Raw genomic sequence first — 22,136 nt, forward strand, 5'->3', positions numbered from 1 at the left:
AGGGCAAATCCTTCCATTTGCTTTTTTGTTTTCAGGATCATGGCAAGAAGAAAAATAAAAGAGTACAGCAGGAAGGCTCTATTATTGGACAAGGAGCAGCATGACTCCAGGGAAGTTCCCCTAATATCTCAGGCTGAGTTGGTCAAGTTAAAGTTAGCAGGTGAAATATCACCTGCACCAACTTCTCTATCAAGCTTCTTAACAGAAGTCTGATAGAAAACACTCAATGGTAAGCTCCAGGGGGAATCAAAGGCAGGAAGTATAACAGAGGCAACACATTCAAACCAAAAACCTCTTATCCCCACCTCCAGGAAGTACCTCTAATTTGTCTTTTTTCTCAGGGTTTAGACAAAGAAGAAATGTTAGTCCACTGAAAGTCTACTACTCATAGGCATAAGACAGGGAACCTTAAACTACTCCCATGTGAATTTTCTGAGCAAGGAGTACCTGCTGTACTGACTAAAGCTGGAAAAAATTCCCAGAATTTAGAATTATCCAATATTTAGCAAAATAAACCTTTGGCACATGCCAAAAAAAAAAACAAGGCCCAAATGCCAGAATTCATGTATTACCCTAAAATGGTAACTTTCAAATCACTTTTTATTTTGTATCATTTCCATTTCAAATGGCAAATGTTTTTGTAAATAGAACTAAGGTAAAAATTCATGCAGAATAGTATAAAAGCTACAAACCCAAAGGAATGCAGACATCTAGCTAGGCTTTTCTGACTGTGGGAAAATATCTACTGCAGTATATGACACTGGTCTTGCCTTTCTCCTAACTAACAAGTTTCTCCTCCCCCAGTGACTTTAATCGTGCATTACTTTAAAATTAGGTGCTCGAATGGCTAATGTAAGAGAAGCAACTCTTTTAAAGCACCAGGCTCAGCATGTACAGAGAAAGTAAAAAAAGGACTTCGGTGCACTGCTTCTGGAATTCTTTTATCTTTTATGAGGACACTAAGCAATTAAAACTATTATACATTTACCATCTATACAGACCACCTATGCTTTAACAAATCCAAAATTATACAAAAGCTATTTTGTTATTCCAGAATATTCAACGAGTGCCACAAAGTAGTAGATCACAATCAGAGCCCTATGGACTTGAGACTTAAACTAACATTCAGGAAAAAATTCAATTTAATAGCAATTAAAATAGGGACAGGGACTGTGCCTATGATTTCACTGATAATAAAAAACTGCCAGGTAAGGAAATGCTCTTGACCATTGTAGGTTAGCATCTTCTCTGCAACCTAGAATACTTATAGAGTTGCTTAGGCAGCGCTTCTTAAACTGTGGGTCCACATAGTTCAAGAAGCGCTGAAAGGGTCAAGAGTAGAAAAAGTTTAAGAAGCCCTGTCTTAGAGAACTGCAAGGTTAAGTGACTTGCCCAGGATGACACAGTCAGGATGTGTCAGGAATTAAAGTAGTAATGAGGTAGAAGACCTTTAGAAGAAAGAAGGGTCATGGAGTCCCTCTATGACTTCCTTCCTTCCTACAGAAGTGGAAGAACAACCATTCCTTTGGCTACAGCTTACTCTCAGTGCTCTTCTCCATCAGTCAAACTACCTATGCAAACTAAAGAGGGCCGAGGGCTTCAGTAAAATTAGCTCAGCCTTGGGGGAAAAAAACGAGCCTCAGGGCCAAAATGAATGGAAGAGAAAATCCTAAATCTGATCCATCCTCTTTAGGCTACTAAAGCATGTGGAAAGACTGCTTAATTTTTATATGGCCTTACAAAGGAACCATTTTCCAATAGGTACGGCAGAATGCATCAACAAGGATTGATGGTAGGATATTTCCAGAGCAATGCTCTCTACAGACCGGGGCAATAATACTACAACAACATACAGTAAAAGCTCAATTAATCAAAGTGCTTTTGGAATGGGGTTTTCCAATTAAATAATTTTTCCATACAACTCAGGGTCACAACCAGTAGACCTTTTGAATTTCAACCCATTACTGAAAATCTCTCTAAAATGTTCCCATCCCCTTTCCTGCCTCAGTAAATACTGAAAATAATTTTAACCTTCCTTTGCTGGTTCAGGATCTTATATTGTCTCAGGCTTCTCCTTCTGACTCATCAGTTGAATAGTACTAAAGATGCAAAAGATATAGGGGAATAGCCTGACTCTCTCCTGACCCTAAGACATTATCCTGTAAGTTGCTTTTTCCTAACATATTCCTAATATCAGCTTGTTTTCTATGTCATTTGTCTCCTTCTTCTAAAAGTCAAATGTAGGACAAAAGGTAGAATCACAGAATTGGAAAAGACCTCACAGGTCATTTAATTCACCCCCTACTCAAATCATGAATCCCTTCCTCCACCCACTGACAGGTAATCAATCTAGCCCCAGTTTAAAGACTTCTGGTAAAGTCAAACTCATTGTCCCCCAAGGCAGCCCATTCCATGTTGAGGCAATTCTAATTGAGAGGAAGTTGTTCCTTATCCTGGGCTAAAATATGTTTTACTGTAACTCCAGCCAATTAGTTCTAGCTGTACCCTTAGAGCCAAGCAAAACAAACCTAAGCAAAATCTCTTCATTAGATTTCTACAAGATTATAAGGTATGAGGGCCAGGGCCATCTAAATTTTATATCTCCACCAACACCTAGCATAATGCTCTGCACATAGTAGGCACTTAATACTTGTTGAAATGAATTCCACACAACTACCCAAACATTTGAACATTGTTATCACGTTCTTTTTTTTCAGGTTAAATGTACCAAATTCCTGTTAAAGGTGCTAAATATCAACTTAACAAAGGCTGTACTATATTAACAAAAGTTCTACTTAACAGGAGAACAAAGGAGAACTTTAACAGGCTGAAAGAGATCAAGATTTTAATATCATGAAAATAACTCCAACTTTTTTTTCCTAGAACCAGTTATAAAGAAATCTTACCTGCTGCTCAAAGAGAAGAGTGTTCAATGCTTGTCTGCATGGCAGAATCATCATGGGAAACCCAACAGCCACTGACATCATGAATCCCACTCGAATCATTTCAGTCACCAGATTGGAAGGGAAGTTCATTAACACATTGCCAGCAATAGTTTCTGTGAAGCTGACATAGCCAAAAAATCCTACCTGTCCAAATGGAAGAGAAATCATAGGTAGGAAGATAGTTCTGATCGACAGGCAACCTAATGCAGAATGGAAAATAAGAGTAGCAAGGACAGTACCCTGCTCCTATTTAATAGTTCACCTTTCAAAAAGGCCTTCAGTGCACACAATTCCATAAGGCAAATAATGTTATACTGAGTCATTACTCAGTCTTTCACTTTGATGAATCTTTTCTAAAGAGAGGAAAATTAGCCAATACAAGACCAAAGACAGCAGAACAATATGTGTGACAACTACAATTATATAAATGAAAATACTAAAAGAAAGTTGAAATGAGATTAAATTTTGTGGGCCATGGTTTTTTTCCAAATGCAACAGAGGCAAAAAACGTCTAAAGCTCCCAGTTTGGGAGGACTTGTATGAAATGATGCAGAGTAAAGTGATCAAGAGAACCATTTATACAATGACTACAACACTGAAGGAAAACACTAGTGTAAGAATTATGACCACAGATTCTTTAGAAGAGGTGATGGACAAGAAGTACAGAATGAGACATATATCTTGAGACATGGCACAATATATGTATTTGTTTTTTGTGAACAGGGCTTATTTGGGGGAAGGAGGAGAGTTAAGGGAAAATTAGGGGAAAGTGGTGAGGACAGTGGCAATGTGACTTTAAATATAGAGCATCAATGAATCAGTTAAAAAATAAAGAGGGGAGCAGAATGAAGTTCAGAAAAGGATGCACACAAGTAGGGTAGTGCAGAATTACCATATTAAATGTGAAATATGCAAAAAAAACCACTAAGCTACACAGTGGAGAATCACAGCTTCATATGCATTCATCTTTATCTATTCTTCATATATGGAAATGTTAATATTTTTCAATGTTTGTCAACTTCATGAAAGTAAAAAAGAAAAAAAAATTTTAATTCTATGAGACCAGTAAAGCACTGTCTAGTTACACTTTCCCTAAAGAATTGGCCCACCTCTACTTTTCTGATCACATATTTCCTATACGGTAAATTTCATGCCACTTACTGTACACAATATGCCACAGCCTAATAACACCCATCACATATTGCTCTTTGGGTCACCCATAATTTCATTTCTTTGGAAATAGTGATGGTCCCATGATTTGTAACCAATTAGCAACACTAGAAGAATACTGATGTAAAAAAAAATGAGGTTTTGTTTCATGAAGCAGCATATGATATTCTCAAAAACCTTTTACAATTTCTCAGCTACATTCAGCCCTCTCTTATAAGCTGTGTGACCCCAGACAAGTCACTTAACCCTGTTTGCCTCAGTTTCCTTATCTGAAAAATGAGATGAAGAAGGAAATGGAAAATCATTCCAGTATCTTTGCCAAGAAAACTTCAAATGAGATTACAGAGTCAGAAACAACTGAAATGACCAAACAATAAAAGCACTGGAGAGTTCTGTAGCCAGGAGTTTGACACCTCTGAAGTAGATGACCACTGACTAGAATATGGCTAAAAAAATTGTGGTTCACGAATGTGATGTATGTAATATCACCGTGTTGTAAGAAAAGATGAATATGACAAATACAAAGAAGCACAGGAAGAGTTATATGAACTGATACAATGTGAAGCAACCAGAACAAGGAAAATAGTATGTCCAATTACAACATAAATCAAAAGAATGATAAAATAATCAAGACTGTATGCTGCAAAATTTTGAACCAGCATGATTCATAAAGATGAGATATAAGAAAATATCTTTCCCCTTATCTTTGCAAAGGTGGGAGACCATGAATATAGAACACTATATCATCAGTTTTGCTGGACTTTTTTTTTCTTCCTCGTTTTAAACTCTTTATTATAAGATATGACTCTCTGGGAGGGGATAGGTGAAGAGACATAGTGGGTGATACACAGGTGATACAAAACCAAAAGACAACAATTTATTTTTTTTTAAATTATTATGTATTACTTTTATATGTCTGTACTTCTTTGATATACTTTATAGAGAAAGGTTTTGGGGAAAGAGATACAAAAAGGAGAAAAGGAAGCATAAAGGATCCTTACCGTAATGTAAAAAGTGGTGACCACTTTAAGCGATGAAGCAAATATGGAGCTCATTATTTTAACTGATGGTTCATCAAGGCTGTCATAGGTAGGCAAAACCTGGCTACATAAAAATATGCAAAGGACAACGTATTTCAGAAAGTAAAGTTCCAAATAAAAATACACAGCCAACCTAGATGAGAAATTTCTAACACCCTCCCCTCATTAAAAAAAAAAATCACAGTGCCAGTATTTGTAGGATAAAGGCCAACAGATTTCATAATCCTATCAATTTTAAGTGAAGTAAACATATCTCTTTAAAACCCTTTCTCCCCCTAAATAACATACATGATATAAACATTTCAAAGGTGCTGAAAAATGATAGGCCATTTGTTTCACTGAAATATTAGTGGAACTGCTCCAGTCTGCATAGGGGAGATGACTGTTCTTGGAGCCCTCCATGCTGATAATTAAAGTAATGCTTTTTTACAGAGTGATAGCAGAATACTGTTGGGAAAAAAAGTGAAATTAAACAAAACTCAAAATGTAAGTATTTTGTCATATTTTAGCCCAATTCATAAAAACCTAAGGGGCTCTGATAAATATTTTTGAGGCTTATAGCATTCTTTAAATATAAGAGGGGAAGGGAGGATACACATTTTAGCAACTTATCTTTTTCCCACCCTATTACTGGATACACTTCAACTCTGGTTCAATCATAAGAGACTGCTGGGTTAGGTGAGAGACACTAGTTGGGAAATATGACCTACATACAGTACCTGAGGAAGCAGGTTCCTTGACATATATTTTTGTGGCCCATAAATCTTTGGCCCCCTTTTTAGGGGAAGTAGATAGACAAAGTCTGAAGGAGTGTGGTGTGTGTGCGTGTGTAGGGCATGTAAGGGTGTCTAGTGGTATAATGATAGTGCCTTAAAAGTTTCTAATAGTGGACTACGAGAGGTAAAAGTTTAAGAGGAGAAATAGAGTTGGATGTAGACATATATCTGCAAATACAGGGTAGAAGACAGGTTAAGGTAGGGAATAATGAAGTTGAGTTTAGACAAAGAATCCTAACTTTAATAGAGGGTAATGGAGAAGAGTGGTGAATGATAATGATTTGAATTAAAGACAGAAGAGTAAATTTGATTTTTTTTTCTTTTTGGAGGGGAGTTGACAGAGAAAATGCAATGTAAAGTTCAGTAATCACTTCCTAATCTGTTTCAGACCAGGGATTCTCCATCTCTTTTGTGTCACAGACCTCTTTGGCAGTTTGGTGACTATGAATGAACCTCTTCTGAGAAATATTTTTAAATGCATAAAACAAAATACACAGGATTACAAAGGAAACCAATTACATTGAAATAGTTATCAAAATGTTTAGAAAAAAATTTATGGACCCCAGGTTAAAAACTCTAGCTCTAGACACTCTTTTCAAGTATAGATCCCTTTTTATCAAAACATTTCAAGGGCTCTCACATTAATAGTTGTATTTCTGGCACCCAATGATTGAGAAAATACACAGCAATATGAATATAGTAACACTTACTAGTGTCAGAAACTTGTGGTGAAGAAACATCTATAAATACTAAACAGCAACTATTCTTTCAGAGTTTCCAGGCGGCACTGAGAACTAAATAACTTGCCTAGAGCCAAAAGCCAATATATGGCAGAGATAAGACTTCATTTTTTTAATTTATGTGTACATTTTATATTTTTGTTATTCTAAACATGACAAATGCAAGCAAATACAAACATTTCCATACACAAATAACAGAAAAACAGGATTGCACATAAAACTGCAAATCTCCATTACAGTATTTTGGTTTCTTTAAATATATAATACATTCAGCACATTAGTTCCAAAGATGTCCTACTTTGTTTCCTTCTGAACCATCACCTATTCTCTTCTGCGCATTTTAAAAAATGCTTCATTGACACTCATTTTTATTTTTTGTTACAATCATTATCCCCTTCCCCCAACCTCTCTCCCACAAAAAAAAAATTAATCTCCCTTGTAATTAATAAGTATAGTCAAATAAAACAAATCTACACATGGGCCATGTCTAAACATGTATGTCTTATTCTTTACTTCTAGTCAATTGCCTATGTCAAGAGGTAGAAAGCATACTTCATCACCAAGCTTCTGGAATCTTGATAGTTCACAGCATGAATCAGAGTCCTCAGATCTTTCCAAGTTGTTTTTTATTTCATGTAGACATTCTATAAATCATTCTCCTGGTTCTGGTCACTTCACTCTGCATCAGTTTATACAAGTCTTTGCTCAGGTTTAACAAGGTGTATTTTTACTGCTGCCCTTTCTGAGATGATGATTTTTTTAAGATTTAACTAAAATATAATACATTCTGCTTCAGTCACTCATGTTAATTTTTGTAACTCTTTATGTTGCAAGTGGTCTTCATGTGAATAACGCTGGATTCTGCTTTCCAGTTCATTCTATTATCCTCTTCCATTTTACAGGTGAGTTCATCCCATTCGTGTTTATGGTTATGATTACAAATTGTGTATTTCCCTTCCTCATATTTCCCTTGGCTTCCCATCCCCTTCTTTACATAGAAAGTGGGTGAAAGAGAGGGATGTGATCAATTGAATCAAAATACTTCCACTCTACTGACCTTCCTCTCTTCCCCTCACCCGGACTCCATCACTGGTTTTTAAATTTTCTTTCTTTTCTAACCCTCCCTCTGAAACTGAAGTTTGTGCCCTCTCTCTCTCTCCAATTCTACCCATCTTCTTGAACCCTTTTCTCCCCTTCCCCTGTCCACGCCTGCTTTCTTGTTGAGTTTTAATGTACTACTATACCAAATTCTTCATGTATATGCATGTGTTTAACTCTCCTCTCTCCAGTTCAGATGAGAGTGCTTGCCTCCACCTTCTTTCTATATTTTTTAATACTTTTCTTTTCATGAATAAAAATTCTAAGTTCCCCTTCTTCCTTATTTCTTATCTAATGTTTCCTTTTATTCTTTCCCTTCTTCTCTCAAAACCACCAAAAAAGAACAAAACCACCTTCAATTACTCTTTATCTTATTTAATTCTCTATGTGACCCTTGAAGTCATTAGGACTCTAAAGGCATACTCATCTCTTCTCCCCTACTACAATGAAATCACTTTGTCATCTTTTGTCCCCTTGAAATTGCTCAGATGTATTTTACCTTTTTTGGTTTGTCCTGACTTCTGTGTTTGCATTCCAGAATTTCTATTCAGATCTGGTCTTTTCACCAGGAATGCTTGAAAGAATTCCATTCCATTAAAAATTCATTATTTCTCTTGAAAAACTGTACTCAGTCTTAACAGGCTAAATTATTATTATTATTATTATTATTATTATTATTATTATTATTATTATTTTCCTTATGGAATATTCCTTTATGGTAGAAGCTGCAGATTTTGTATGATCCAGACTCTTGTTCTTTGGTCTTTCTGGCTGCCTATAGTGCTTTTTCTTTGACCCAGAAGCTCTGGATTTTGGTTATGACATTTCTGTGAATTTTCATTTAGGGTTTTCTTTCAGGAAGTTACCAATGGACTCTATTTTCACTTTTACCTCTGGTGCTAATAAATCTGGGTAATTTTGATTTATGATTACTTGAAAGATGTTATCCAGACTTTTATTTTTGATCACAGTTTTCAGGGAATCCAATAATTTTTAAACGGTCCCTATTTAACCTGCTTTCCAGATTGTTTTTGATAGTAGATATCTTATACTTTATCTATTTTTCTAATCTTTAGATTTTGAGTATTTCTTAAGTGTTTCATGAAATCACTGAGTTATTTTAATTTGTCAAAGTATCTGTTAACATGGGTATTTTCACCCTCTGTTCTAATATACTGATTCCCCAATTCTTTCCTCCAGAACTCTTATTTCACTTAAAATTCCATTTTTAAAAAGTCTTTTGTTTTATTTCTTCCAGGGCTTCTTCTAAACCTTTTGCTACAGCTATCTTTTTTTTTTCCCTTAGAGTCTCTATTTATAGTTTTTGTGGAGTTACTCTTCCTCTGAGGTTTTCTTCTTGGGAAACTTATGACCCATAATATTCTATCACAGTGTTCAATATCTTCTTCTGTTTACTCCTATCTCCAGCCTCAGTTTCTAATTTGAGACTCTGTGCCAGGGCCAGACTCCACTCCCTCCTGCACTCTTAGATAGGGTGATCAAGCTGTGTTTGGTTTTGACCTAGCTTTCCTGAGTTCCCACTGCTGGCTTTCACTTCCCTTGGTATTTCTCCACTCAGAGACTCAGAACACTAACAGGCTTCAGTGGCCCTCACAGAGCTCTATCTATATTTGGCTCTCCCTGATGAGATCCTGCTACAGTCTTCCATCTTACCTGGGGCTTCCCCAACCAGGGTACTGAGTGGCTTTCTATCCTGTCTGGAGCTTCCCCAATCAAAGCAATGCCATGGGCTTCTGTTCCATTTACCTAGGCTCACACTGGCTTCTCTGGCAGGATCCCTCTTTCAATGTCAACAGTTTCTGGCTATCTTTTTGTGTGGTTCTGGGCTGGATAACAGAGTTAGCTGATATTACTCTTTGGATTTCTTGGTCATTATTCAATCTGGTGCTCCTTCTAGATCACTGCTGGAATAAAAGTGGGAAACAAGCTTCTATACGGTCTTCTACTCTGTCATACTCTAAGGTGGGGCTTTAACTCAAGTTTTTCTTATTCCAAGGCAGGCTCTCTACTCTGAAACACTTGAAAAATAGTAATACACATATGTGCAAGGCATATAGTTTATTTAGTCTTTAAGCCATAATTTTGCTTATTTATTATAAAGTAATTTAACGAGATGGCCAACAACTTTTTGCAGCTGTCAGAACAGGAGTCAGAGATGCTTACAATAATTCTACTCTAGACTCAAAATTCTTCAGGTCTCATTTTGTCAGTCCTATGGTTGGGATGATGCTAAGGGCAGGCATGAAGGCTTCATTTCCTTTCTCTTTAATCAAGAGTGCACATGCTAATTCTGTTTGCCTATCCTTATCCCAAACACAGCTGTTAGGAAGGAGTGTGTCAGTATATCTGCCCCAACATACAGATAGACCATCAGACAAAATCAAGACAACACTAATAGATGTACCTATCATCAAGATATGTCAAAAGAGGAAATCTCAGTTCTTATGAGCAAAGTTCAAAGAACTTGAATAGTAAAGTTTTTAACCCCTGGCCTGAGGTACAATGTACTGCCTACCCACAGCTGCTGTGATCAGAATTCAGTAGGGTGAACCCCAATGCTTAGAGACTTGACCACTACTAAAATCTTCTCTCTTATTTACCTATGCTATAAAAAGACAATATAAATACATACAGCAGGAAAGCTCATAGGATCATAGACTAAGAGCGGCAAGAGACCTTAAAAGATTACTTAATCTTATCTCCTAAACTGAGGCTCAAAGAAAATAAGGAACTTACTCCAGACCACATGACCCCAAGAGACAGAGCTGGAATTTGAATTCAGGTCCTCTGACCCCAAATACTGTAAGACATCATTTCCCCTAAGGCCATAATTTGAAAAGAAGATGAATTTGTAGCATGAAAGTCAAACTATTTCAAAGGGCCTAGTCTTTCTGTGGTCAGAGCACCATGCCTACATATTTATTTTGCGTTTTGAAGCTTAGCTACACAAGCTATCAAAGTTTGACTACATGTTCCCTGACAGACAAGAACAATCCTCCATGAAGCAAAAGTATAACATATACCACAAAAAACTCATGAGCCAAATACCAAAGGGATTTTTTTATACAAACACACACATACATACACACACACACACACATATTTATATATTTATCTATATGTGTATATGCATGCATATATACATATACATATACACCTATACGCCAAAGTGGTCTAGTTTAAATGGCTCCTTCCTACTTCTGACCATTTCTGAGAATATACTGCATTGTATCTGGACAAGTCCAGAATTTCTAGTTAGATTCCTAAACCCAAAAAAGTCCAGATTCTCTAAATTTATATCATGAGTAGAATCACATATATAGGGCTGGATAGGACCTTAGAGATCATCTAGTCTAATCTTCATTGTATTATTGAGGAAACTGAGGTCCAAAGAAAGTGAAATGACTTCTCCAAGATCACACAGTAAGTGGCAAAGTCAGAATTCAAACCTGTCTTCCAATTCGTTGAAGAATACATGGTAATATGTTATTTTAATCTTCAATGTTAATTTTTAATTTTAACCTTGATCCAAGAATTATTTTTTCAAATAATTGAGTAGTTAATATCTTGGAAAAAGAGACCAAAAGGAACAGGCAACAATAGAGAATAGGAAGACATGGTATTTTAGGTCTAATAACGAACAAATAAATCACAAAGGGCCATGAAGACAAAATGACACCAAGTTGTATCACCTAATCATTCCCAACAAGTATAAACAGCATAATCTTGTTCTTCATTGATATTTACACACACACACACACAAACACACACACACACATACGCCCCTGGAGAGTAGGACTATTATGTTTCTACATGTGCTAAATATATATATTTTTAAGAAGGGGATTAAGAGGTCAGCAAAACTGAATGCACCAAGTCTGAGAATAACAAACTTGTGACATTACAAGTGCCCAGAGAATGTGTTATTCTTACATTCTGAGAAAACATAGGTTTTTATCTTTAGGTTTAGATTGCTACTTAGCTGGTATAACAGAATCTATATTTAGAGAGACATGTGCACATACTATTCCAGAACATATAATTTTACCCAAGTTTCCAAGTCCAACAAATGTGTGCTAGTAACTACGTGGCCACCACAAGAGAGCAATTGGGCATTTAAAAAAAACACAGGACAACTGGTAACTAGGTAAGCTGTAAAAGAATATAACTTCTGTCACCAATTATAATGGAGACGTTAAACAGCAAGACTGGAGCGTGTTCTGGTAGAAACCAAGCTGCCAAGAGAGAGACGATAAGTGGGAAATGATGATTTGGATCTCGCATGTGGGTGTAAACACAGCAGCATGAACAAATTTTATCTGTCACATTAGTTTACGATTGGCACAATACATGTTCACTAAAACTACAGGAGGGGGGAAGCCCAGTTCTGCCAGCCTCCCTAACGTTGATGGTCTTTTCCCTGTCCACATTTGGATTTACGCCTCTATTTTGAGCCGGTTACTATTCCAACCGAGCATGAATCACTTGCTCCTGTCATTTTGGTAGAGAAGGTAATGCTGCTGGAATTATGGAAATAACCTGATCTGCATTTACATAGCACTATGTGCCAAAAAGAAAACATACACACACACACACACACAAACACACACACACATACACACACACACACACACACACACACACAATGTGGGCCTCTGTAAGCATATCAGCAACAATCTGAAGTCAATGTTTGTGCAATTTCCTTTTAAATATTCCCAAACAGCTAAATTCTGGCAAAAGATTAGGAAAGCTGCCTATTCAGATGGTTTTTGGTTGTTGCTAAAATCCATACTGCCAACTCTCTTTTTTGTTGAGGGTCTGGCAAACTAGGCAATCTAACTAGTTATTCTAAAAACATGTTTCAATTTAACTCATGATTGAAATACAACTCCTTCAACTTAGAGTGGTGGGGAAAGGGTCATAACCGAATAAGACATTCTTCAGTAGCTTGTAATACACAATTAAAGAGGGGAAAAAAGGATGGTTCCCATTCAACGCAGTAAGTTATGATTCTTTATCAATACAAAATACATTTCACATCAGCACCATAAAAATCAGAGAACAGGAAGTACTTACGACTGACAGGCAAAAGACATGCCAAAGATAGGAATGCAACGAAAAATGCCCTCCCAACGGGTGTAACTAACCCGATCCAGCCACTGCCCGCTGAAAAGGCCATGTTTGAGAGAAGACAGTACTATCTGCAGCCAAGGAAAAGTAAAAAGCATTAAGACTGCAACATAAATAAAATCTCAAAATCAAATCCCCCAGTGAATTAATGACAGAATGCTAATATTAGTAATGCTGTGACCGAGGCAAGACAACACAGCAGCTCTTAGACTGGTGCAAACATTTAGTATCCTCTGGATTTCTTACTGAATTTCACATTTTACATTTCCTCTCGCTTCTTTGCTTGACCCATTCTAATAATATTTCTATAGGTTCATTTATTATTACAAAATAGGCAGTACTGGCCTTCTGGAAGCTGGGATGCATTTTTACTTGTTCAGTGCCACCACAAACCATTAACATACATCTATACCACAACATCAGAATGTTTTTACTAGAATCGTGCTCAGCTGCTCAGAGTTTTCCTTAATACATCCAAGCAGCTGTCTAGATAAGGGGTCACTTAAAGCAGACAAAAGTGGAGTCCCTGCCCAATCCTTGGTATCACTTTAGTAATGTGGGTGGTCTCAGAGAAAGGTGTTTCCAAATATTGGCAGATTCTTCAATAATTCTGCATTATGCCAAAAATGTACCTCAGATAACCAAGTACCATTTAAAAGATGAAAATTCACCAAAAACAAGGCTATCTAAAATTAAGGAGGTAACTGGAAAAGTGACATACATGGTTATTAGAACTGGTCTGTCAAATAGTTAAAATAAGGGACACGGGCCTTTTCTTCCATTGTTTAAAAAAAATTCCTATGTCAGTTAATACATTAAAAGGTTATATGTAGGGAATGAAAAACCAATGTAAAAAAAGTCTTGAGGAGCTCTACTCACTTAACATGCCATTTCCTAATTTTTTAGGCAAGTTTCAATACTTAATATGTCATACTATTCTGTGATCTACAGGCTACACCTGGTACCCGTAGGTCACCTCTTCGGGTTGAGTGAGGCAGACCCAGTAAGAGGTTTGGCTCAACTCTCAGGCTTTGCTCACCATGTAAGGGGACTTACTGAGTGCCTTATACAAAAGGGAGGAGCCGAAGTGGTGAATAGAAGATGGCTTCTGCTTTAAAACATTTAAGGTTGGTTCACCCTGACGCTGCCAGAACACCTAGGATATCCAGGAACATGGTGCTCTCTAAAGCTCTAAAGCAGGGGTTCTTAACCTTTTTGGTGTCATGGGCCCTTTGGCAGTCTGTTAAAATCTATGGGTCTCTTCTCAGAATAACGTTATTAAATGCATAAAATAAAATTCACAGTATCATAAGAGAAACCAACTATATTAAAATAAAGATGTAATTTTTTCCTATTTTAAATTCATGGGCTCCCTGAAATCTGAAGTGATCTATGGACTCCTTGGGATTCTATGGATGCCAGGTTAAAAACCTCTGCTCTAGAACAATCTAAGACCTTCTAAGTATTAACTACTTACTATCTGATTGGCAGCTGATTGGCAATCACAAATACAAAATAAAACCTCATCTCCAAAATGCACACTTTATTCTTTAAAGATAAAATATAATCAAATCAAAGTAGTCACATGCACATCCCCAAATCACTGACGACTTCTTCCTCTGGTGCTCCATTCCAAACTAATCACACCTGTTTTTAGCAGTAAGCATACAACAGAGTGCTTCTCAGAGAAGCCCTCAAGATTTCCATTTTTTCTCATCATGAGAAGATGGGAGAGGCACAACATGCTATAATAATTTCACTTTTAATTTCAGCAAGATCCTACACAGTAGGTAGCTGGTGGCAAGAACATGCCTTGGAAATGATCCATTCCTGCTCCCTGACAATGATATACTGAGTATCATCCAGTCAGAGGCCAAAGCAGTCACTAAAGCATTCTTAAAGGGTCAATTGAGTTGAAGCCAATGGTTTATTTAGAAAATACTCTTAGCTAAGTAACTACATATTACAACTGGTAACTAGTATTACAACTCCTTTCCTCACTACCTATGGCATGTTAACAAAACCACCCAAGAGTTACAAATACTCACCACAAACATGAACACTGTGTAGAAAATGAGAGCCATGGCACTGAAGGACTGTATGGAAGCCATCATGTTCCTCTGGAGGCTCAGTGGAAGGACAATGCACAAGGAGACAACAAAGAGTAGGAATATCCGGAAGCCATCAGTCACCTGGGAATACACAAAAAATAGAAGTGTTGATTTCATCAATTTGGCCTTCAAGGGGTCTTGATAAAACAAAGAAATCTAGTATATCAGAGGACACAGTAAAGCAAGTTAAAGAAATGGCCCAAAGCAAAAAGACAATTTTTCCATTACCACTTAATAGCATAGAAGGAAGGCTATTTCTGTGATGAACCTATCTAGTCACTGGGTGCCACTGTTGCTCTATGGAGTGACTGCCAAGGACACTAAAAACAGAAACTTGATAACAGGAGGAGGAGAGGAAAAGCTAATACAAATTGAGAATCTTTGAATATTTTTTAGCATTATTAAAGCTACCATGGTTCAGAAAAGATGGAAGTCTTGAAATTCTGGTGTAGAAAATTAATCAAAAACCTCAAGATTGCTATTTATTATAGCAAAAATCCCAAGGGTCTAAAAATATTTAATACTAATTTGGCTGCAACTATAACACATTTTTCTAACTTCACAATTCCTTAATCAATCAATAAGTATTTATTAAGCACCTACTACGTGCCAGGCAATTAGAACTTACTAGCATCAAGGCGGCATAGAGATGAATTACATCAAGATCCTCTAAAATGTCTTTTCCCAATCCCAAATATCTGCAATATTTACTCCTGTACTTATACTACAGGGGTAGGAGAAAGAATCATATGCCTTACATAGAAAACCAGAGGTACAGCTAGGTGGCGCAGTGGATAGAGCTCCAGCCTTAGAGTCAGGAGGGACCTAAGTTCCAAATCCGGCCTCAGACATTTGACACTTACTAGCTGTGTGACCCTGGGTAAGTTACTTAACCCCGATTGCCTCACCAAAAAAGCAAAAAATAAACATAAAAGAAGAAAACCTGAACATTCCAATGTAGAGTTCAAACATCTATAAGACAAAAGTTAGGGAATGGGATCATTCATTGTCTCATAAATACCTTCTTTTTGTATAATAAGGATATGAAGTGGAAATTAAGAGAAAATAGTGGTTGCCTGGAATTTCCTCTTCTCTAATTCCCAAGGAACTAGGAAAACTTTAGCAAATAATCAATCAATCAACAGGCATTAACTGAATGCCTACTATGTGCCAGATACTATGCTGGGTATTGGAGATACAAAAACAAAAACGAAACAGTCTCTGCTCTTAGAGAGTTCACATTATATTGGAGGAAACAATATATGTGTATATGTGTGTGTATATATATATATATATATATATATATACACACACACACACACACACACACATGTATACATACAATGTATATATAAATAAGTATATACATATATAAAATAAATACAAAGTAAATTTGGAGAAGGGGCACTAGCAGCTAGGGGGATCAGGAAAAGCTTCATGTAGAAAAAGTGTCACGAGCAGAACTTTGAAGGAAACAAGATAAAGGTGAGTGGGACTGCATTCCAGGCATGGAAGACAGTTAGTGCAAAGGTGAGGAGATGAGAAACAGGGTGTCATACGTAAGGAACAGTGAGAAGGAAAATTTGGATATAGAGTATAGGAAGACGAATAATATCTAATAAGGTTGGAAAGGCAGGTTAGGGTCAGGTTGTGAAGGGTTTTAAAAGCTAAACAGGGAGATTTATATTTGATCCTAGAGGCAATAGGGAGCCATTGGAGTTTTACTGAGTAGCAAAATGACACAGTCAAATAGTCACTTTAGGAAAATCACCTTGTCAGCTGTTTGGAAAAATGTATTGCAGAGAGGAGATACTTAAGGCAGACAGACCAAGTAAGAGGCTGTTATAATAGTTCAGGAGACAGGTGATAATGGCCTCAACTAGGGCTGTGGTCATGTGACTAGAAAGAAGGGGGCAAATTTGAGAGATATTGTAGAGGTAGAAACAATGATTAGCAACTAACTGGAGATGTGGAATGAGGGAGAACGAGGAGTCAAGGATGAAGCAGATGAAGACCAGGTAGTGAATGCTTTGGAGATAGAACTAATCTGCTCTAGATTTTTAAATGAAATAAAAATGTTTTCATTCTGAAATTGTGGAAACTGTGGAAAGCCACACTAAAAATTTAAGAATAGGGACCATCCTTAACCACAGAGGCATACCATAAGTTTCTCTTAAATTATACAAATTCAGCACTTTCTGTTAGTTACAGTAATTACTCCCCTCCATGTAAGGCAGCATTGTCAAAGAAATGGGGGCCACCAATCCATACATAAGGATACTTTCAGGCCACATACTAACAGTTTTAAAAATAATGTTATTTACATTTTATTGTATTTTTAGTTATTTTGTTAAATATTTTCCAGTTACAATTTAATATGGTTCCATATGACTGACATCTGATATAAGGAATAACCTCTACTTGCGTCATTTTTATCAGTTTCTTCTTTGTTACATAGTCAAAGTATAGTAGATCACTTGGTAGTTGCATTTCAAGAGATAAAAACAATCAGGTGCAAACTGTTGGCTAATACTTAAAGAATTACACCACAGCCAGAGCAGTTTTTAAAATCATTTTGACCACAGAGCTAATCACATCCTCAAATCAACCTAACAGCAGAACAGGAATGAAGCACTGATTTTACAGGTAAGGAAACTGGGTGATGCACAAATGAATTAATTCATCCAAGGTCACATCAGAGTTATGGCATAATAAAGATCCTACATAGTTTCAAGCACAGTCATCCTAGTTCTATTAGACATAAATTTTCCAAAATGAATTAAATAAACTGCAACATAAATGAGTTTAAATTCAAGAAAATTGAAATGTCTGAAAATAAATTTACCTCAAATCCAAGCAACCGAGCAAAGAAGTTTGACCCCAAATCACCAATGACAACATAGAAGGCAATGCAGGTTCCCAACATCAGCCCAATCATACTATAAAGACAGAAATTGGGGGGTTTTAAATTATGTTTTTGAAAGATTCCATTGTCTCATCACAATCAAAGCCATATCACCCTAGCAGAAAATCAAATTGATAAAAAAAAAAAAAGAAAATCAGATTAAGCTCAGATTTCTATGAAAGAATAGTGTGCTGTGAACCCTATACATATAGTACTACTGACATGTGACTTTATTCAAAGCTTAGATTTAGTGAAAGATGCAATTTAGAAAGTCCAACAGTTTACAGGATATGGATATGTTTTGTATGGTTCACCATTTTACTAAGACTGAATATTGAATAACACTAAACTTTTCTTTATGTAGTATTATATTTTTCTCTCCACAGGAGGCTCTAAAAGTTCTTTCAGGTACTATAAAAATGCATTGCAATGTCAGACAAGTTAAAAGAATAATCAACTACTTTCTCAAAAGGGCTGCTCTCTATAATTTGCAATTTCCTAATTAAGAATCCTGAGTGCATTTTTTCCCAGAAATTTTACCATTTGACAAAATTGTGCTCCAAAGGAACAAAAGAAAAACATAGCCTTTTCTATTTAATGCCTCCTTTAAGTGGTCACACATTTGGTAATTTACCTTTTAGAGAACTGTACTCGATGGTTAACTCTAGCTGAGGAAGTTTTATTTTGTGGCATAAAAAAACCTTTTCCTTTTTTTTTTTCCATTTTTATCAGGCAAACAAATGCTTTCAAACTTGATTCTAAGCATTTAAAGAATAAAAGCTCACCTTTCACCTACTTCTTAAGTAGCAACTTTTTGGAGATATATTTATAAAAACTTGGTGCGAATTCCACAAACCAAAAATATTATTCATTCTATAACAATTTTTGCTTTTAAGGACAGATGTGGGGGGGGAGAGAAGGAAGAATATGAGAGAAATCAATAAGCAAAGTACACAGGTTACCTGGTCTCCACCAGCATTTTTCCTGCTTTTCCATAGGCATGAAATGCTTGGATTTAAAAAAAAAATCATTTTAAGTGAAACATGATTTAGATGATTCCACATGTATCAGTAAGAAGTTATTGATAACACATACGGTAATTTTCAATCTCACAGAAATCCACTAGTTTGGGATTTCTAGGTGTCTGAGGGGCTTTGTTTCTTTTTTTTTTTCTCAGACATACTATCCACAAATCAAAACCACATAAAAAAGAAAAGAAGAACAAAGCAAGGGATAGATACAAGGCAGGTTCTTTTTTCACTTTTGAAAAAAAAAAGTCATTGCAAAGTAGCAGTTTCCCACACATGGCAACCATTAAAAGAAAGTCTGCTTGGAATAGAAAATATGCATGTATAGATGCTGTGTGGTCAAAAAAAAAAAAGGCACTGCAGTGCAAAATTTCAATCAGATTTCTTTTTTTTCCCCTTTGTAGCCTATTATAACTGCCTGATGTTGTTTAGCAAAACTGAGATGGTGCCCAGAATGTTCGGTCCCATCACCAGAATCCCCAGCTTTCACAGCCCACACCAAAAGGAATTTTTATTCCAATGCTTTTATTTTTAATCCTTTGGTCAGAGTTTATAGCAGAAAATGAAGAGTATCCTTTCCATTGCTTCATTTGGAGAAGGGAAAAGACCCTGAAAGCTCATGTTTGTATTTTTAAAGACAGATTCCTGAAGAAGTAGCCAACACATTTCATTTCTGTGTGTTTTATTAACATATCTCATTCCAGAATCAATTCTCTGTCATTTACCTTAGTGCAAATCACATGGTTTAAAAAGAGCTTGGCTTGCCTTCCTGACAATGGTATGTGTTCAAGTAGCTGAGAAATTTAAAATTGTTCACTTCAGCAAGTTTCTCCTGTGAACTTAACAGCTCTATTATAATCCCAGTGTTCCTATCAGTCTTTAAAAGAGGGAAAAGTCAAGGTCTCTGAGGAAGAGACCAAAAGAAGAATGTTGGTGAATGGAAAGGAAAGGAAACAGCAGCTCCTGCCACAGTCAGCTGCCCAGATTTCCTGATCCTTTTTCCTCCCTTACCACAAAGGGCAGGCCCCTAGAAAAGAAAGCAGGAAATGAACAAGCTTATTTCCTGTGAAGAGGCCTGGAAAACAGTTATCTTCTTTTTGAGAAACTGTTTAGAAAACAAGACATGTGGAAGCTGGTTTGTAAGGTGTTGGCTAAAAGGCAGAAAAGACCAGGATTGAGCAAAGGCTTTTGCTTTGGCCTTGAAGAAAAGAAACAAACTTTTTCAGAAATATATTAAAATTGTTTTCCAAAAGATTCTCACCACCTTAGAACTAGCTAATAAAGCTTTTGCACATCAGGTAGAAATCTAAACATAATGAAGTAATGATTATGCTAATGTTAACCAAAGGACCTTAATTTTTTTTTTTAATCCAAGATCTACTATCAGATTGACATATCAGTCAACACCCAAAGGTCAGTTGACTGCCAAGGAGGAAAACAGTTTTAAGCTGAAGAACTTACAACCATAATGAATAAATCAGCAACTTTTCTGAATACAAGTTTCAATGTACCAAACCAAGTTGTTCTCAAGGCCGTAGACGTTTTTGTTCCTTTTCTAGAGGCCAGGATAGCAGTTCCCTAGATGAGATTTTACAGTACAATTTAAGTCAGTAAAGCTGGCCCTAAGAAAAGTCAGGAATAGTGTTTGCATGGGAGAAAAACAGGAAAATCCAAAAAGCGTTTTTTTCCAAGAAGTCTTCCAGGAGTCAATGTCACTTTCTTCTCATTAAATGACTAGACTGGTACTCTAGCATAGTCAAACAGCTGAAGGAAAACAGGGCCAACCCAGGGCAAAGTTGTGAAGATAGAGAAGTTTGTCTCAGGTTTCTTCAACCTCTCTTTTCCTTTTATCCATCTCAGTGGCTGCAATTCCCTGCTCCTATCCTTCACTCTATCAGTCACCTAATACTCTCCTTGCTCTTTAAGCTTTCCCCTACCTATAAAAATAATTGATCATTCATAACAATGATTAAGTTTCAATGTGTTATGTCTCCAAGGCAAGCAGGTAGGGATATATTTGGGGGGACAGGGGAACTATACCTTTAATCATACTAAATGACTTTCAATGTTGATTCTAAAAGTAAGCAAGTCTTGTGGTGGAGAGGGGGAAGAGGGTGATGGAAGATGTCTGGATGGTTGCTAGTCTCTAGCTGCTTTGGTGTCTGTAGTTCTTCTTACAAGCCTGGTCCCCAAACTCACTCTTAATATCTCTCTGGAGAAGAACTCTGGAATTGATTGTGAGACATGGGAGACGCTGGTACAGCATGTTGTGCCTGCATCAAAGAAGGTGCTGTGCTCTATGAGCAAAGCAGGCTCCAAAGAAATATGAGATGCACAAATTTAGAGACATTCCCACTCCAAATGGTCATATGGACTATTTGTGCCCAACCTATTTGAGCTTTCTGAGCTGGTACTGGTCTGATCAGCCACAGTGGGACACACTGTACCTTGACCCCGACATAGTGATGACATTTTAGTCACCTTCTAGCACAAAGGACAACAACCTGTCCCCAAACTCCATATGTGAGCCTATTCTTCTCATGTCTTCTCTTATCTCCCCCCTTTTCCCTCTCTTGGTCACAGCAAGATCATTAGTCTGTCCTCTTCCCTCCAACAGATCCTCCACTCTACATATCCCTGTGAGCCAGTTTTTGCTGGCTCTCACCAGCACCTTTGTAACACTCAGGACACACTACGTAGGTGATGGGGAACTCCAAGAACTACTGATCTCCCAGGGAGATGACTGTCCTAAGAGAGTACCAGGAGCCTCAAACCTAAACTGCTGTCTGGAAGAAAGGGAGAAAAGAGGTTATAGGAACCCTAACTCTTGGAAAGTTGGATCCAGACTCTTTATCTTTTACCTATGTGATCATAAACAGGTATGAGAAAGATTAAACTGTAACTGAAAACTGTCACCAGAGGCAGCATGGTAGAATTCTTGATTTGAAGTCAGGAAGATTTGGATTCAAATCCTGCCTCTGATGCTTACTAGCTGTGTGAGCCTGGCTGAGAAAAACACATCATCTCTGAGCCTCATTTCCTCATCTGTAAAATGAACATGATAACAGCACCTACTTCACTGAGAGGATCAAACCTGAAAATACATAAAAAGCTTTTCAAAACTTAAAAATACTATATAAATGAAAATGTTATTAGGCTAATTATAGTTACT

At 36.8% G+C, this 22,136-nt stretch overlaps 1 protein-coding gene across 3 annotated transcripts in view; it reads right to left on the reverse strand.

The window, feature by feature from the left end:
• The window catches only part of SLC38A10 (solute carrier family 38 member 10), a 69,559-nt gene that overhangs the window by 36,076 nt on the left and 11,347 nt on the right, over positions 1–22,136 (reverse strand). For 2 of the 3 annotated variants that reach the window (XM_078155857.1, XM_021000815.2), the window contains exons 3-8: positions 18,899–18,944; positions 17,877–17,970; positions 14,969–15,112; positions 12,867–12,991; positions 5,117–5,219; positions 2,907–3,089 (exon numbers count right to left, since the gene is read on the reverse strand). In XM_078155857.1, the coding sequence (XP_078011983.1) occupies positions 2,907–3,089; positions 5,117–5,219; positions 12,867–12,991; positions 14,969–15,112; positions 17,877–17,970; positions 18,899–18,944 (695 nt within the window). The remainder of the gene's footprint in view (positions 1–2,906; positions 3,090–5,116; positions 5,220–12,866; positions 12,992–14,968; positions 15,113–17,876; positions 17,971–18,898; positions 18,945–22,136) is intronic. The other variant, XM_021000817.2, reaches the window with a different exon arrangement.

Source organism: Phascolarctos cinereus, unplaced genomic scaffold (assembly GCF_003287225.1).
Source record: "Phascolarctos cinereus isolate Bilbo 61053 unplaced genomic scaffold, phaCin_HiC Scaffold_5;HRSCAF=322, whole genome shotgun sequence".
Lineage (NCBI taxonomy): Eukaryota > Metazoa > Chordata > Mammalia > Diprotodontia > Phascolarctidae > Phascolarctos > Phascolarctos cinereus.